A 19,745-nucleotide genomic window follows, 5' to 3' on the forward strand; every position below is an offset into this window, starting at 1 on the left:
GATATTAATGGTATTTTTTTCTTTTTTGAATAAAAGTAAAACTTTTATTAAACCGAAACATCATTTATTACAATAACACGTAATTCAGGAGGCAAAGTATGCTCCTGACAAATACGACCTATGAAAAGCCAAGAACTACGCGTCAAACAGTGGACAACTTTATTTACAAATCGTTCAATAAACTGAATAATGACATTACTCAAAGATAGTAAAATAACATTGTAATCATCAATCAAGAGTCCAAACTCAAAAAGAATAATAAAATAAGACATTAATGGTTAATTTTTTTTTAAAAGAAGAATAATAAGAAATATTTGTGTAACGTTACATAATAAATATAAAAAAAATAATTGGAAATTTTGGAGAACCAAAAAAAGAAACAAAGTTAAATATAAATAACCAAATAAAATTAAAGTGTACAATGGAATTTTTAATTATCCACAAATAGAAGAAAATCCAAACCCTATATCTAATAGGATGAAATACTATCTTTTTTGGCCATTTTTATTACATTATATTATCAGTTACAAGACTATAACAGGAATAAATGGATATCTTTATTAATATTTATTTATATAAGACTTTCCTAAATAATAATAATTAATTATTTGGCTAAAGACTTTCCTAAATACATAATAATATTTATTATTAATTATGATATATGACTATATTTGACTAATACAGCTGGTGCTTACTATATGGTTTTTATTATTATCATGATTACCATGTGTGTCATAGCTGTATTGAGTTAATTATAATTACTATATATATATATGCATTTATTATAACCAAGTTTTATCTCATATTTATTACTTGCAAAAATAATATATATATTTTTACACAATAGTAATTGGTCTTAGAAAGTTTATTATATGAGACACTCAAGATAAATAAAACATTAATGTTATCGGAAATATAGGTAATATAAATTTATGGAAATATTTGAAATATTTTCAATATCAACAAATTATTTAAAAAATTATGAATATCATATATGTTTGACTTTTGAGTAATTGAAAAGAATTCTAAAACTACTTTAAAATATAAGGACAATTTGTGAATATTAAACATCCCTTGTAGAGTTTACATGACTAATGTATTTTTTCAAATGTTCAACTGATAAAAATTTTTATTTTTAAATTTACGTTTGAGTTTTTTGGGTAATTTTTTCAGTGACTTTTTTAACTTAAATTTTTGTGTTTTAAGTAACTTTTCCAACATATTATCTAATTATTGAATTTTTTTTTGGAAAAATTGGTAATATCATGTCATAAAAATATTAAAAAAAGGTTAATTAGTAATTTTCTCTCCTGAACTTTGACATATACTAAATCGTGCCCCCTGAACTTTTTTGGTCGTTAAAAATTCCTCCTGAACTATTGAGATTGTTAAATTTAAAGACTTTTGTCTAATTTCATTCAATTTTAATGTTTCAGTGATTGTTTATGTACTAAACCATGCTTCCCCGACTTTGATATCTACCAAATCATGCCCCTCAAACTTTGATATGTACTAAATCATGTCCCTTAACTTTCATCCATGTTAGAATTTTTTTAATAAAATTAGACAAAATTAGTTCATGTTAAAGTTTAAGGGAAAAATTACTAATTAACCTTAAAAAAAAACCTCAAAATATTAGAACCCCTCAAGTTTTTGATATTTTGAGTGGACCACACACAAAACAAAAGTCATTTTCTTAACCATAAAATCTAATAATCAAAATTATTTTAAGCATAATTATAACAAAAAATAAATAAAAATGGCGACTTTATTTAATTAAAACTTAAAACACATCATTACCAACGACAAAAGATAAATAATAACTCCATCACCATATAACATAAATATAAACGATAACATAATTTATTCTTGTCCCCATTTGGTAAAATCATAGCATTAACACTTAATTTTTAATATTATTGTCATTAACAGTGACATTAGTCTTCACATCTTCATCATCCTCATTCATTGCAGAAACCTCAACCTTAGCCGCAATCGCCACTTGAGACGTCGAGCTGGTGTTATTATTCTCGGCATCAATAGTCTCTATCCTCTTATTAATTTCTTCTAAATTCTTGTCAATGATACAAACGAGATCATTTAAATCTGTAGCAGATAAGCCAACGAGATTAGCCTTACCATATAGATTGGAGTACATGAGTTGGGTTAACTCCTTCTCACGATTCTCTTTTTTCAGCTTTTTCACCTGCTCGCTCACTTTGTTGATCCTTTTCCTAAGGAAAGCTTCTTGGTTCACCATCTTGTTGTTCTGCTCCATCTTAAAAGTACGATTCACCCCACCGTCAAAGGAAACACCTCAGGTTGAGCCTTGTACGAACCAAAGATTATTGTAAACACTCCTATAGCGCACAACCTGCGCAACTCACTCCCTTCTTTACCAAATCTTTCTTCCTCTTTTTAGTTATCTCTTATCGTCTACTTTGTGCCTCTATTTATAAAGAAATTTCCTTAGGTATATGTGATAAATGGGTATTTTTCCGTTAGATATTGCTAAAACTTATTAATGTTTGTTCAAAAACGCATCATTATATATGGTATATATTTTGGTGCATTTTAGTATCATATCTCATATATTTTAATTTAAAGTGTTAATATTTGGGTTCTTTAAGGCATTTAAAAGTAACACCACATAAATTGACACTTTTATAAGTGACTGGTTAGCATTTTTTATCTTACATATAAAATAAAGAAAAATTTACACCATGATACGTTATTTTGTTTTTATTTACGGAAATGGCCTTATACTATTTAATCCTATTTCATACCGTTATTAAATTTAAAAATGAGTGCCTCGTATACCGTTCTTTTTGTTCCATATTTTATGCGTGTATTACACGATTATAGGCTTTGAGATATATTTCAGCTATATTTTAGAAGCTACTTTCTCTCTCTCTTTCTCTCTCTCTCTCTCTCTCTCTCTCTCTCTCTCTGAAACGATAGTCACTTTCTTTCTTTTTCTATCTGATTACTTTTCTTTCTAGTCACTATTTAAGGTACTTTCTGAAGTGAGTTTCTCTCTCTCTCTCTCTATATAGATATTTATATATATATATCTTGTCATATGAACCAGCAAGATCATAATCTTTTCTTCTTTCTTTTTTATTTTTCTTTTATTTTCTCTGTTATACTTTAGCTTGTGTTTTGGGTTAGAGTGGATTTTAGGGTTTTGCATTTGTGAATAGTTGTTGAACGTGTTGCAATGGCGATTATGAGAAGCTCAGTTTCTCCATCACCTTCTGGTTCGTAGAGAAAAGGCAGTGAAGGTGGTGAAGTGGCGATGTCAGGAAAATGTATTTTGGTGATGAGAGGAGTGTCTGTTTGGTTTCTAAATAATTTTTGTTATCATTTTATATGTGGTTTCTTATTTTGTTTAGATTTAGTTTTTTTAGGATTTATGAGATTTTGTTGGTTTAGTTTCTTATTCTGTATTAGATGGGTGTTTGTATATTTTGTTTGTTAAAAGGTGTTGTTAGTTTAGAATTTGGGCTTTTTTAGATGTTTTTGTATGTTTTGTAATGATGTTGTATTTGTGTTTGGCAAGTTACATTTTAGTTTCTTACTATGCTTTTGTATCGTATGATTTGGTATTTCTTTTTTATTTAATATTTTAGTATAAAATGTAGGTTGTCAAACTGTGTGGTTAGTGTTTTGAGTGTTTGATGTTTATGGTGTAGTTCCATTGATTTGTTGTAGTTCTATAAGTTACTAATAATAAGTGATTTATTATGTTTTAGTGATTTGTTGTGTTTTATATATAATTTAGCGATTCACAGATCACCATATATGTATTATTTTAGTTTCTTATTTTGTGCTTGATTTTTTTCTCCTAAGTGTGTTTGCCTTTTTGTGTGTTTTTATGCACTGTGTGTTATAAGTTACTATTTTAGTTCATTTTTGATATATGTATGTATCAGCTTATGTATTGTATAAGTATTAGTTTATTGCTTTTGATTATGTTATGATATGTTATACTTCAGTTTCTAATTTATGTGTGTTTTTTGTGTGTTGCAGTTGTGTAAATATTGGGTCTTTTTTTTTTTTTTTCTATTGTGATAGAGGTATATATATACATGAGTTACTAAAGGTGTGTAATACGCATAATAGTTGTTCATTTTTTTAAGAATGAGTCAGTTGCTGAAGGCGATGGTTCCTGAACCGGAGAAGATGATGATTTTCTAATATAGTTTAGCAACAAGTCCCACGTGTATTACTTTCAATTTTCGGTATGGCCAAAAACGGTATATCACACAATTAAATGATGCACAAGATATCCGTAAATTTGCTATAATATAGGTATATTATTAAAAATTGCCCTAAAATAAAGGGTAAATATTATTTTGGACCTTATAGTTTACAAAAATTACCGATTTTGGATCTTGTATTTTGTAAAAGTTACTGATTGGACCATATATTTTGCAAATGTTACCACTTTGAATCATGTGTTTTGCAAAAGTTACCACAAAATGGACCTTGTATTTTCTAAAATGGTAAAAATAGAACCCTAAGCTCAAGTTTTGATAATTTTTTTAATATAACCAACTTGAAAGCAATTCTTTACACGAACAGATACAGAAAATGTAATCAGTTTTGTCGTAACACCTCTAGATCTTATTATTATTAAAAAAAAAATTGACAAAAAATCATCAGATCATGGACATAATTGTACCATTTTGAAAAAATACAGGGTTTATTTTATCATTTATCAAAATAGAAGGTCCAATTAATAATTTTTACAAAATAGAGGATCTAAAATAGTATTTATCCATTAAATATATATAATCAAAATAAAATTATACTAATATATAATAATATGACACTTTATGTGGTATTGAAAATCCTTTTTTAAAAAATATTAAATATCAATAATGGCCAATAAGACCATATGAAGGTATTTTATGAGTGGTTAACAGTCTTCTATAAATGGTCAAATTTGCTTGTGTCACCCCATTATTGACTGAAAAGCGACATTATTGCTACTATTATTATCAAAGTTAGTCGCAACAACTGTTGGAACTTAATTTACCATAATCTTTTTTACTATCATGTATGTTAATAATTAAATATAATTATTAACAACCTAAAACATACTTTTTTCTATAACGATAATTCAAACACATAAAAGTTAAGAATTCTCACATTGAGAATATACCAAAATTAATTAGCTCCTTCTATTTAATAACTCTAGCCTTTGAATCCCTTTCTGTAACAAGGTATTGTAAAGTGATGAACTTGGTTCTCTTTTTTTCTGAATTGCAAATTGATTTCTACAGAGTCTTTCATAATTTCTTGAGTATCACCTTCATTAGTGTGGGTTGAATACTCAATCACTAATGGATGTTATGATGGGAGAAATTGAGAAAGTGAAAAAAGCCTTTTGTGATCAGATTTTGGTTGTCTGACTTGTGATGATCTTTCTATATATATAGTCCTCTATTAGATTTAGATTTATAACTTTGATTTAAAAATATAATTTAAATCTTTTAATTAGTAATAAAAAATTATTATTTTTCTAATTAAATCTTACTAAATTAATTAATGAAATAACATAAGATAAATTGGCCCAAAAATCATGGGCATGGCCGAAGACACCATTTGGAGATCCATTTTGATTTTTGCTATTTTTTTTAAATCAAATCTTGATTAAAATAAATTTAAATGTTTATAATTTATTAATTTAATTTAATTTGAAACTATTTAAATACTAATTTCAATTTAGTAATTATCAATTAAATATAATTTAAATATATTTATTAATTTGACCCACAAAATGTCATAATTAACATATAAAACCTAATTTATTTAATCCTCTCAATTTAGCCCAACCTTAGTGAAAATTCTCAAACTTGGCATAATTAGTTTTCAAATTTAATTGATTAAATATATCAATTGATTGAGTCTTTAGGGGGACTATGGGCCTATGAAATCAATCTCTCAATGATTTGATCTAAAATTTACCGGGTACATTTCCTCACTTGTTAATTCCTCGTGACTCCACTATAGACTTCGAATATCACTCTTGATTACATAGAACATTCTATATTTCTAATATAGATACACTATAAATTATCTATTATCTTGACCTGAACAATCAATGATCATCTATAGATGGTCAACATCGAGTGGGGGGACCCCTCCATACATTTTATCATTTAAACACTTAGTTTCTTGTAAATGATATTTCAATAAACTAATATAATTATTAAAATGAGTACTCCACCATTTAACTCATTTACCAAGCTCAAAATAAACCATCATTTTACTTTTAAATAATCATAGAAACTATAAATGTTCATATCTATGATTACGCTCCCACTAAATTAAACTATCGAGCTCCCAATATGTAAGTATGAGCTAGACCGAGAAGTAAATTGGTAACGAATAAATCAAAGAATCATGTAACACAATTAGCTCAAAGCTTAACGATCTCAAAATTGATATCAAATCTATCTAATTTCAACTAATTAAGTGATATTGACTTAGAAAAGATATATAACAGTAAGTTTATGATATATCTTCCACTGTCAATATCAGTCTAGTCTAATGTAAACTCTATAAATCCAATACAAGTTTACTTTGCTAATGCCTTGGAAAAAATATTTCACTTATCCAAGTGTAAGTAAACTATATCGTTGGTTATCACGTCACTATAAATCAAGTGCACTGACAAATCTTGGGACTTAAATAGCTTGAAGCACATAATCACAATTATTTTCTACTGTAGTGATAATACTATAATTGTGAATATTTATATGATTAGAATTTAGCAGAAGTTATATATTAAATAATTAATCATGAAATAAACATGTGAAGAAAGCAATAGACAATAGTAAAAAATGCTCTCTGATCTTTTATTGATAAATATATAAGATTATATTGAAATTGAGTTTTATTTAGAGCACAAAACCCACAACAACATCAATCATAGTAGCATTTCCGTCTCCAACAAGATTTTCATAGGACTAGAGTTGTTATGGGTGTTGTTGCTGTTGTTGTCTCAAGCATCTGAGTAGACTTATTCTTGCTATTTCACTTTATCGATCTTATTCATTAGGTACTCTTCTTGATTCAACATCTTCTTAGTTTGCTCGATCTTTGTTATGCTTTGAAACCTTGTTAACACACAATGGGCTTCCTCCATCGACGAAAACACCTTTGGTGTGCTCTCCATCGTTCGGGCCTTAGAAAATTGCACATGCGTCGATATCACATAACGTGCTTAGCTCAACAACTTTTTTTTAGCATGCCATTCTTTCTCTTTCTGAAAGTATAGTTTTCAAGAGGAGTCATCAGTGATGTATAGCAAATTTACCTTCTTTCTGGTCATGATGGATTTTTTTTACTCAAATTGTTTGTCAATTATAATTAAATATACTTTGGTTTTAAATGTTAAAATGGTTAAAAAAATAATGGGGACAATCAATATCATCTAACAATAATATCTATCAGTTAGCCACAAATCAAATTTCATGTGCTAACTCAACCAATCCTAGTTTAGCTATCATTATAAAAATAGAAAAGTTGGTAAATAGTATTTTGAATAATTTTCATTCATAGTTAAATAGTGTCTTCTTTTTTCCTTAATTAATTCATCTTATTTTTTAAAGATTGTTAATTGTCCTTTTTCATTTAGTTAGTCTCTTTTAAAATTACTTAGGTACGTACCATAATGATTGTTACAAGAGTGTCATTATCTAGTAGTTATAACTATAATATATATATTTACATATATTAATTAATGATCATAATATGAAGGGAAGAGCTTCATCCTTTGTATATTCATATATGTACTATTAATTTTTCATAAAGTTGGTAGATGAATGCAACAGCTAATTTAAAATTAGAGAAATTTGCGGCAAAAATTCTCAAAATATTCACTTTGTTACAGATAGTCTTCAAACTCGAAAAATAGCAGCAATATATAGTCCTCAAGGTCAAACTTTTTATTTGTCCGTTAGTCCTAATTTTAACTGAGCCGTTTACTTTTTTAAAATATTATTCGTCCAAATTATTCTTTTAATTTTAATAAATAAATAAATAAATTATTTAAAAATAATTTCCTTTTTCTTTTTCTTTCTTTTCTTCTTCTTCTTATTGCCAGAAACAACCCCAAACCAGCACCACCACTAAAATAACTCCATTTATCCATGAATAAACATTAAACTCAGACATGAACCAAAAGAAAAAGAAAAAAAAAATTGAAGTCGCCCCAATCTAAAACCTGTACCCAAACCCCATGATTTGTGGTCTCCATTTCGGCCTGCAGTTACCGAAGCACCACCACTGTCGTGCACATCGAGAAGGAGAAAAGGAGAAAGATGGACAGGCAAGGGGCTCGAGGGTGGAAGGTCGGGTTTGGGTTTCGATTTTTCTGGGTTCATTTCAAGCTTGAAGGACCGAGAATGGCCGACGTCGGGTTTGGGCGTGGCTGTTCGACGAGAATAGATAAAGACGAGAGAGAGAGGGTGGGCTCACGAGATCGGGCTGGAGGGAAAACTGGGTTTTGAGACCTGGGGATTATGATATTTTGGTCTGGTACAAGCTGGTGTTGCAGGTTTATTTTTGGTAGAAAGAAACCCCAAAATAGGTGGGTGACGGCTGGAAAGTTATGAGTTTCTTTGGTATGAGATTCAATCGATTTTGGCCATGGTGGTTGTGGAGGTGCGTAGAAGGAAGAAGATGAAGGGGAAAGAGAAGAGAAAGGGTTAGGGTGATTTCCGGGGATTAAAAAGAAGAAAGGAAGAAGATGACTGAAAAAAAAAAGAAAATAAATAAAATAAAATAAATTTATAATTTTAAAATATTTTTTTTAGTTTTTATTTTATTTTTATTATTTTTAATTAAAATTATTATTTGGATCAATAAGGCTTCAACACTTGGCACTTTTGAATAAATTAACTGAGCAGTTAAAATTAGGACTAACGGATAAATAAAAAATTTAACCTTGAGGACTATTACCGCTATTTCTCGAGCTTGAGAACTAATTTGTAACAAAGTGAACATTTTAAAGACTTTTGCCGCAAATTTCCCTTAAAATTACTCAATTTACTTATTTATTTATTTCATGTGATATAATAAAGATTGTAGTTTGGTGTTGTAACATGGTCGAGTAATAGTTTTATACATTTTCTAAGGTCTTAAGTTTGACTATTCTCTCCAAATATATTTAAGAATATACTTTGGTACAATTCAAAATTGGAAAGAGAAAAATTATCTTATGTATTTCATGAAGATATTTAAACAATTGAATTCAGTTCGCATAATATAATATTAATCTACAAAGTATTTTATTATAAAAATACAATAGAGAAATAAATTTTAAGTATAAAAAAAGAAAATGAGATACACATTGGACAAAATAGGAGAGTGAGATTGACACACGAGTGGAGAGAGTAAAGCCATTTACTGTCGTGCACAGAACTACAATGTCAAAATATAGCAAGGACTCTACGGTTGCCACATGGCAGTTTGGACGAAGTGAACTTGGGCGTATAAGGTTATTTTTTTTTCAATGCAATAATTATGCAAAAATAACTAATTATCAACACAAAAACAACTTAACAACAATCAAATTTCAAAATAAATTTATTAAATATTAATATATTGCATTAACAAAATTAAAATTTATAAATGACACTACGACACCGTACAAAACTACTAATTGAACATATAAAAAATATTTATAAATTTATTGCAATAAATATAAAAAAAAAAAAATTGAAACACATAAACTAAAAAAATATAAAAATTACACCAAAATAATAATTTTTTTAAAAAAATAAAGTGACTAATTAAAAATATGTTCAATTAAAAATGAAGTAGAGAACAATATCAAATATATATATATATATATATATATAATGTAGACATAATTAACTTAAAGTATATTTGTAACGTCTTCACTTCAAGTTTTCATTGGACCTTTACACTTAAGGAATGAAGGCTCTTATACACGAGTACATCACTTTGGCTGCTTCATGGACTGACGACTGACCCTACAGACTAACACGAGTATTTTTAGCGTGGTTTGTCCTCACTCGCACGTTTTCTAGAAAAACTTCCCAGAATGTTACCCATCTTGAAATTACTCCAAGTCAAGCACGCTTAACTATAGAATTCTTTCATGATGGGTACTGAGTGAAAAACAAGATGTATCTTGTTTTCTGTTGATGTTCTCGAAACTCAACCAAATGGTTTGCTTAAATGATAATTTAAAGACTTATTTTTTAAAATGATGTAAAATAATATTCCAATCTCAATTTTTTATAATGTTTTCTAATATAACTAATATAAAATTAATTCTAGTAATTAAATTAATTTTATTATTTTGAGGATTCTTCTATTATTTTTTTAAAAATAATTTGCCTATGTAGTAGTTATGATGAGTCAAAAGTATAAAACTACAATACAATATCAGAGTTTATTTAACTAACTTAAACTATATAAAAGTCCAATTTATATTTATTGACATTAAACAAACATTACTCTAAGTTATAAATTTATATTTACATAATTTATCAGTAAATTATTTTTTATACATATATGATTTAGCATTAATTTATCACATTAATGCTAAATCATCAAACTACCTAGAAAAATAAATAAAATGCAACAGAGGTAGATTTGCAGTAATTACAATAATTTGAGATTTTCTTTTAATAGAATTGAATTAAAATTCTATAAAGATCATAGTTGGAGACAACAAAAAAATCTATCTATTTCTTTAATTAATAGTAATTTCAGCACATGAACTTTCAAAAAATGTGTTACCCACTTACAATTACATTCTTAATTCACATTAATAACTCGATTATTAATGTATTACTCATGGTTTGTCATTTCTAAATCACGAAAAAATATTGCCGTTTTGATAAAAAAGTTGTCGTTTATGAATTCTTTGTCTTGCACATTGTCGTATACTAATTTCAGCTCTGTATTTATTGTCGTACATCACTTACAAAAACTAGGAGGGACAATTTATGTCACGACATGCGAATTTGACACGAATACAACTCGAAATTTTACGAGTTCAATACTACACAAAATTTATGCGGGTTGTGTTCAAATTTATATTTTATAAATTTTTCGTATCACGGATTATGTTCGAGCCAACAAACTCTTTAATAAATTTAACACATCAACATAACCCGAACACAACATGTAGGACTGAGCATGAAATTCAAAAAACTAAAAAAATCATTCAATTTGACTTGGTGAACATTACAGAAACTGACAGAATTGAAAACTAAAAAAATCGCTAACGGTTAAAACTACGGTTAATTTTTTTTGAATAATAAACCGATCGAAAAAATCGAAACCCGACCGTTATACATATATATATATATTAATTTATTAAGTTTTTTTTGTTTTATGTATTATAGTTATTGATAATATATAGACCTTAACATAACCCGAAAACAACATGTAGGACTGAGCATGAAATTTAAAAAACTAAAGAAATCATTCAAACTGACTTGGTGAACATTACAGAAACTGACAGAATTGAAAACTAAAAAAATCGCTAACGGTTAAAACTACGGTCAATTTTTTTTGAATAATAAACCGATCGAAAAAATCGAAACCCGACCGTTATATATATATATATTAATTTATTAAGTTTTTTTATTTTATGTATTATAGTTATTGATAATATATAATGATAGTATATTATTATTTTATTAATATTAAAATTAAAAAAATAAGACAATTATTTTTTGAACAATTATTTTATATGTTATAGTTGTAAAATATACAATAATCTATTTATAAATTTATATTAAATCATATTTTAATGAAAAAAAATTCAATTTAAGTAGTTTAAAGCGATTAAATAGAAATTTAAGTAGTTTAAGACAAGGGGTAAGTTGAAAAATGCCTCTTTTATTCATCAATTAATCAAATTTACCTCTAATTTTATATTTATTTGAAACATACCTCTTTTTATATGTATTGTACCCAAAATATCCTTACATAAGAGAATTACATGGAGAGTATCTTGAAGTGACAGGGGCAAAATTGGTACAATATTTAAAAAAAGAGGTAAAAATGATAGATTTTAAAAAAGAAGGTAAAAATAAAAGAGGACAATATAAAAAGGGTATAGAGTGTAATTTCCTCTTAGGACAAATTATAGATTGATGGGTCAATTTTTAGATTAAACCAATCTAAATCCAAAACCAAATTCTAAATCAAACCCAAGTCCCAACAGAAATGATTACCCCAAAAACACATCAAAGACACGCCAAAGCCTCACGCCGCCACGTGTACTTCAACACTACCTCTTCACAAATCCCACGTGGCAACCAAACTCCATGCAATCTCCCCACTCCTGACACGTGTCATCAAACACACTCACACCCCCATTCTTTCTATATAAATCTTCAAAAATAGATTAAAAAAAAAAATGGAGACTGAAGAACAAGATTCTCCACCGCCATGGGAGATCCTCAACCTAATCTCTCAGTTCCTCGACCCAAAAACCCTAGCTATGGCTTCCTGCGTCTCCAAATCATGGTCAATTTTAATGTCTTCCAACAATTTATGGAAACCCATTTGCCAAACCCAATTCTCTTCTTCCCTATCAAATCTCCACACTCTAACCTCCGTACCCTACAAACGCCTCTACGCAATCTCACGCGCCGCCGTACTCCGCCGCCAACCGCCGTGTAAACCCCGTTTATCGCTGAAAGACCTAATCTTCACCGTCAATGTGAGGAAGAAAAATAACAAAGGAAAAGTTTTCGCCGCCGTATCGAAACCGATCGGCGGCGGGGACGGGGTTTTCAAATTCTCCGTCGACGTAGTCAACGGAGAAAAGTCAACGTTTACGGAGGCGGAGGAGGCGGTTGAGGTGGTTTGGAATGTGGTTTTGGAAGGGTGGAATGGGATTTTTACAATGATGGATTGTGAAGGGAAGATGGGATTTTTGGCAGGTTGTGAAGGGTGGTTCTCGGCGGAGTTGCCGTTGCCGGCGTGTTTTTCCGGTATAGTTGGGAGTGGGATTGTTGGGGATTTGAAGATTGGGTTTGGGAGTGGTGGGAGAGTTGAGAAAGTTTGTGTTGGGATTTTGAATGTGGTGAATTGGAGATATGTTAGTGTTGATGATGGTCTTAGATATTTGGATCATTTTCTTCTTCCTATTTGATGAGTTTGATATACATGTAATCTATGTAATTATGTATCTATATGTTTATATGTATAGGTTAGCTAGTTTTGGTGGTGTGTTTTTTTGGTTGTTGAGTCAAAGGTTTTGACTTGAGTTTTGTGATGTAGTTTTTTTTTTTGTGAAGTAGTTTAGTAGTGGAAATTACATAAATTATGTGTGTATTAATCTAGTTACATTGTTCTAATTTGATTTTATTTCTTGTTTAAACAAAAAAAAAATGTGCTCGTAATGGGTTGTTGTCGTGATTATATAGCAAATCTAAGGTCACCTTTGGTTTGGAGGTAATTAAATGAAATGGAATGAAAATGAAACAAATGAAATAATTTTCATTCCAAAAAAATCATTTAAATGTAATTTTAAAAAAATAATATATAATTTTTTATACATTTTTTATTTTATTTTATTTCATTTTTTTTTTTTTTTACACCAAATGCCACTAAGTGTCATATTGGAATTTTTAGCATAGGCTAAGGTTTCATACGAAGTTAATTAAAATTCAACCAAACCAATGAAACAATTAAATTAAATTCAAAAATAGATTAGTTTAGTTTGAAATTATAGTTATATTTGGTAGTTGTTGTAAATATTTTTTACAATAACTGTTAATTTTTTAATTATAATACATAAATAACAATAAAAAATTATTATGATAACAATATAACATCTTCATCTACTTATTCAAAATATCAATATTTTGTAAGAAAAAAATATATGTAAATAATTACACTTGAGATATTCATGTTAAATTATTAAATGGGAAAAATAATATACATTTGGTAATAATTACATAAGTGGAAAGAGTAAGAAGAGAAATCTGAAGATTGTTATTAATTATTTATTAAAATTTTGATGAGAAGATTCAAAATGGCTGGTTTTTTAATTAATTAATTGAATCAAATTCAGAAAATTATTATTCACTAATTAAAAGGAGTTTATAAGAGTTGCAATTTCTATTCTTTCTCCTTTTCCTTAAAAAAACATACAAAATTCCTATCTTTAGAAACCTAACTCATTTAACTGAAATTAAATTAACAATATATTTATTTAATAATTTTTTAAATAAAAATTAAAATATGAGTGTGTTATTAGTGTAAATTTTATATTATTAATTTAATAATTAATATTAATTGTGATTTGATCTGAAAATATTACTAATAATCAATAAAAAGTCAGTATAGTCTCAAATATAAATAAAAAAATTAGTAATGTTTCAAAAAAAAAAAAATTAGTATAAATTAAAGAATATTAGGAAGAAAAATACTTAATTAATTTCTATTTTTTCAGCTTCCCGCTAAAATATTCATTTATGGTAAATAGACAAAAGTATCCCCAGGAAATATAGATATTTACGATAATACCCCTCCTTTCCCACCTATATATAATCGTCTCCCTCCTTCCAAGATTTCATTTTCGAAAAATTTTAGTACGGAATGGCGCGAAGAAAGAAGACAGCTTTGGCAACATTTTCTTCCCCAATCTCAATCGGTAACCCTAGTTCTTTAAATCAATCGCGCTAATGGCGAAAATGAGTATTGTATAGTGACTTGGTTCTTTTGTTTTTGGTCGCAGGAGGTTGCGAGGTTACTGTGGAAGCAAAGAAATACACTTATGAATCCGATGAAAAGTGTCTCCTAATCTCAATTAATAGAAATGTTAAAGTTAGAATCGCGGGTAATGGTCGAGACTTGTTTTTAGTTGATGGTAATGGTGTTGATTTTGATTTTTGTTTATTGGGATTTTTGTGTGTTTCAGTTAGAGAAGATGAGAATGGGAACCAGGAGACTGATGGAAGGGCTTGTCAATCTGGCCAGGGAGGTAAATTTGTTTTTGATTAATGATCAAAGTTCTTTTCTTTTTGTAACTACAGTTTTTGAGATGTTGATTTTGGTTTTTTTTTAGAGGAGAATGTGGAGAGAGTTGTCTCTCATGAGGGTGAATTCTTATTTTTTCTTGTTAATCCGAAAGATGTTGATAACTCTAGTCGATCATATCTTCAGGTAAAGTTTGTTTATTGGGCATTAAGACTTCATTTTTGGTTGGTATTGAAGGTGAAAAGCTCATTTCTTGGGGAAAAAATTCATGGTTTTTTGCAGGATGTGCTTAAGATGTACATGACAGAGCTTCCTGCAATGAATTTTGCTGCAAATACTGGAAAACAATCGATGTTCTTGGAAAAATGTGTAACAAATGGGTAATGGGAGATTTCATTTTGTGTTTATAGACTACAACTGTTTCATTAGCCTTAACATAATTAAAACATGGTTTATTATGTACTGATCAATTCTAGCTCTTTACTACAGGAAATATTGCTCGCTGCTTTTGATTCTTGTGTCTGTAGGAGGCCTTCGAGAGGTAAATTTACTACACATGTTTCTAGCTTATGGGGTAAAACATTTTTCTTAGTAGAAAGCTAGGTGTTTTTTGTTTGCTTTTAGTATTTGCTTCAGTAAACATTTAGCTTGATGGAATACTAATTTTGACATTAGTTGCAGTTGTGAGTTGTAACAATTGTGTTCTTTCCTCGCTGCTCCCTCTAAATACAGATTATAGCTGCAATTACGTATCAGATAGTTCCGGCTGACACTCAATATGCTGAAATTCCTCTTGCTGCTGTTAGTTCAGCCCACCAACGAAAGGTCTTTACTATCACCATTTCCTTGCTCCTGGCATTGTAATTTCTGTCTGTGTGTGTTCTAATATCTTTTTCTCATTTGCATTACAACTGTATTTTGTTCATACTGTTTTCTGATACTCTTGATAAAAGGGGATCATCTAAATTATTTCTTGTACATAAGAATAATGTCAGGATCTATGAATGGTGACGTGATGAGATACCTGTAATGAAAAATACATATCATTTCATATTTTCTTGCTGCTTTGCCGTTTATCACTGAATGGGTTTATCTACTTCTAGTTTTACTATCACTGAGATTTTTAGTTCATTACTGGAATATTCTTGTTGGGATAACAGAATTAACTTAATCATTTGCAGGGATTTGGTCGTCTTCTGTTTATGGAGTTAAGGAAGAGGCTTCAGAGTGTAGGTGTTTGCTCAATATTGTGTTGGGGAGACGAGGAATCTGAAGGATTTTGGCATAAGCAGGTGGTTTAACTTTTCTTTTTAAATTTTTTCAAATAATTATCATTTATATTTTTATTTTTTTAATGAAATTAATTAGCAAGAACATGTTTGCCAAATGCAATTTAGTGAACCAATAACGTAAAACGACAGAAACATTTGGTGTCAATCCGTTATGACCAATCAGAATATTGGGTAGGTACGCAGATTCACTACAGTTATTTTGAGATACCTCACCAACAGAATCCCTAGTTTACAAAGTCACACCTCTCTCTTCAAGTGTTTATCTCCTTGAAAGTCACAATTGTAAACATAACCAGCTGAATTTACTAATTTTGTCTTCATTGGTGCTTTTGGTTTGGTATAATACCCTGATACTTTCTATATCATGTGCTTCAATAAGAAAACATTTATCACATTTTCTTTGATTATATTTTTTTGCTCTATATAATTTTGTTGAAACTTCAGGGTTTTGTATCGGTCGCAGAGGTTGATGTAAAGGGTAGAGCTCGAAGGAGGTTACCTATTAAAGCTGACGTTCGCAAAGCATTATGTTTACCTGGTGGTTCAACACTTATGGTTTCACATCTTAAGCAGGAAGCTTCAGATCACTCTGCGGACCCTTTGCAGTTGACTTTTCCATTACATCCCATTGGAAATTCATCTTCGGCTGCTTGTGATAAAGCCCCGTCAGAAGTTCCAATGGAGGGCAACAATATTCTGAATCCAATAAAGCAGATTGCTTCCAGAATTGAAACTTCCCAGCCTGAATTGCTAGTAAACGATGAGGAACGTCCAGGAGAAGATAATAAGTTACTTGGTAGGTAGCATTGACAATGTGTCATTTCGAAATTTCTTATTTTTTTTCTTGCATTGTTTTCCTGAGCATGAGGATCATTATGAAGAACATACTCAAGGTAGCCAACCTTTAAACCTTTGTTTATTAGATGTAATTATTAAAGCTGACCTTGTAATGTTTTGTTACCATTGTAGGGCATAATTACTCTAGTGTCTGTTTTTTTATTTATTTTTATGTGGCTTCCCATGTAAAGCAAATTTTCCAAGCCATTGTTTACAATCAGAGTTATTTTTAAACTTGGATCTTTCTTGACAGGAGATTCTCAGTGGCAGGTTGAAACACGAGGGTGTTACAAAGAATCACCACTTTTCTCTAGACAGGAGCCAAAAATATCAAGCAAATTGGTTTGTGTTAAGAAGTTATTCAAAACAGGAGACAATGGTGATGTGAACCACTGTTCTTGTTCGACACAAGGTTCTGGAGCAAAGAGGATTTGGGAAGCTTCATTATCTTCCTTGAAGTCAAAGAAAGTAAAGGGAAGCCATCCAGTTGGCTGCCAGTTATCTTCCAGCTCAGATTTAGCTTTAGGAAGTAGCAGAAATGATTGTTCTTACCAAACATGCCCTTTGGCTGCTTCAAAAGGTAAATCTTTGGACGAACCTCCTTCAAATTATTCTACTTGTGGTCGCAAGGAGGATATTGCTGAAGGTTCTGCAATGGGTAAAACTATATCAGAAGCTTGTGTTGTGAAAGAAGTTCATCCACACAGAGAAGGCTTTAAAATAATTTTGATGAATATTGCTGATGACAGTAAGAAGGCACAGCTTGGAAAGGTACACAACTTATGAAATCATTTACTTAATATTGGGAATACTTATTTGAATTCTACTGTTTTTCATATCACTATGCTGTGTTGAAACTCTTATTTGGTATAGGTAATAGCAGACCTTGGTGGTGTCGTTACATCTGATGGAAGTGCAAGCACTCACATTATCACCGGAAAAGTTAGAAAGACATTAAATTTCTGCACTGCTCTCTGCTCGGGGTTAGTGGTTGTCCGGTTCTTCATATTTGTACCAATCATCTCACAAAATTTTCCCGATTCATTCGCTTATCAAGTTCATTAGATATAAATTATAATCTTATTTATATCATGTAACTGGGCATATTACTGAAACAATTGCTGTCTCAGTTTCTTTTTCACTTGGAGTCAGAATGTGTAAATCCACAGGCTTTGTTTTAGTTAGAAATGTGGGAAGTCTATAGGGGCAATCATATTTTCAAGTTCTCTTTTTTATTTTGTCATCTTTGTCTGCCTCTCAACATATTATTATCCAGCTCTATATCATAGTTACTAACTACAGTACACTATCCATTGTTCAGAGCTTGGATAGTCTCACCCAACTGGTTAAAAGAAAGCTGCCGACAAGGAAGATTTATAGGTGAGTCTCGGGACTTGGTAGTTTTTAGTTTCAAATGCTCAAAATATTGATTTTAGCACCACTAAAAAGCATCTTAACTTGCAGATGAAGTGCCTTACATATTAAACGACGAAGAATATGTACTGAAATACAGAACCGAATTGAAAAGTGCAGTTCTTAGAGCAAAAGCTAACCCGGGAAGCTTGCTTAAGGGGTATGACGTATGCATGGCTACCCATGTTGAACCCTCAGCGAAATGCCTATCCACCATTGTCAGGTCTGCTGGCGCAAATGTATGTTCAAATTCTCATACTCAACCTTGCTCTGATTACTTCAGTTGAGATGGTTGTTACATTTATCATTATAATTTTGTGAAAAATACAGGTTATTAGTAGGTTGAGCCAAGTAAAGGGAACTTCGAAAACGATATTCGTGGCATGTGAAGAAGACATGGAAGAGACAATATTAGCTGCAAAGAAAGGTTTGAGGACATTCAGTAGTGATTGGCTAATGAACTGTATTATGAGACAAGAGCTGGACTTGGAGGCTCCCCAGTTTGCAGAGTCCTTGTAAGAAAAGATTTTAAGGTTATTAATTTATAAATGTAATATTCATTTTGAGAATGATACAATGTTAGCTAAGCTGCACATAACCATTTTACTACAATTTGTATATGTTTATATATATTCTAATTGAGAAACTTTCTCAAGGAAAAGTTGTTGCCATCATGCTATGATGGATTTATAATCAAAATACTAATGTGAAATTTATTTTGGGCAAAGCATCAAATTTCCATAGAATTTTGAGTAAACTATCGAACTAAATTCCATCAAAATTAACTTAGAAACACAATTTGTGTAAACCATGGAAACAAATGTAATCATTTGTCTTTCTAACAAATGCATCTAACCCCAACTCTCGGCCAAGACTTTGTCTTGGACTTGGATTGCGGCCTCGATCTATAATTGGACCACGATATTGGACACTGTCTGGCTCTTTGCTAGTACCCTAAGCTTTGTTTAGGGGTGTTCATAAAATATCCAATCTCCACGATTTAATCTAATTAAATTCGCAGAGTGCGGATATTTGTATTTGTGTAGATTGGATGTTGATTGACGTGTAAAAGTAACCGATCTAATTTAATTAAATTTCGAACTTCGACCCATATCTTGGACCTTGGACCTTAGTCCCCAAATCCTAGACTTTAGACCCCAATCTACATCAGAATCGTGTAAACCATGAAAAACTTCTAACATTAATTGA

General features: G+C 30.0%; 3 protein-coding genes across 4 annotated transcripts; 2 read left to right on the forward strand and 1 right to left on the reverse strand.

Annotated features, from left to right (window-relative positions):
- Positions 1-1,758: 1,758 nt before the first annotated feature.
- Positions 1,759-2,443, reverse strand: LOC115711138 (agamous-like MADS-box protein AGL80). The gene has a single exon (XM_061111504.1). It carries the CDS (start codon positions 2,276-2,278, stop codon positions 1,904-1,906), a length of 375 nt encoding a protein of 124 aa, XP_060967487.1. The 5' UTR covers positions 2,279-2,443; the 3' UTR covers positions 1,759-1,903.
- A 9,761-nt stretch (positions 2,444-12,204) lies between these two features.
- LOC115711274 (probable F-box protein At5g04010) lies at positions 12,205-13,353 on the forward strand. The gene has a single exon (XM_030639610.2). It carries the CDS (start codon positions 12,422-12,424, stop codon positions 13,160-13,162), a length of 741 nt encoding a protein of 246 aa, XP_030495470.2. The 5' UTR covers positions 12,205-12,421; the 3' UTR covers positions 13,163-13,353.
- Positions 13,354-14,542: 1,189 nt separating this feature from the next.
- On the forward strand, positions 14,543-19,197 carry LOC115708982 (uncharacterized). 2 transcript variants are annotated; one of them, XM_030637000.2, is made up of 14 exons: positions 14,543-14,668; positions 14,753-14,854; positions 14,936-14,998; positions 15,083-15,180; positions 15,277-15,374; positions 15,484-15,535; positions 15,727-15,819; positions 16,176-16,286; positions 16,731-17,082; positions 17,377-17,894; positions 17,997-18,106; positions 18,445-18,503; positions 18,588-18,775; positions 18,867-19,197. In XM_030637000.2, the coding sequence occupies exons 1-14, from the start codon at positions 14,614-14,616 to the stop codon at positions 19,053-19,055; spliced, it is 2,088 nt and encodes a 695-aa protein (XP_030492860.2). In that variant the 5' UTR covers positions 14,543-14,613; the 3' UTR covers positions 19,056-19,197. The 2 variants fall into 2 exon arrangements, with proteins under 2 accessions (XP_030492860.2, XP_030492861.2); XM_030637001.2 differs by having other exon boundaries at positions 17,380-17,894.
- The last annotated feature ends 548 nt before the right edge of the window (positions 19,198-19,745 follow it).

This window comes from Cannabis sativa, chromosome 3, assembly GCF_029168945.1.
Source record: "Cannabis sativa cultivar Pink pepper isolate KNU-18-1 chromosome 3, ASM2916894v1, whole genome shotgun sequence".
Lineage (NCBI taxonomy): Eukaryota > Viridiplantae > Streptophyta > Magnoliopsida > Rosales > Cannabaceae > Cannabis > Cannabis sativa.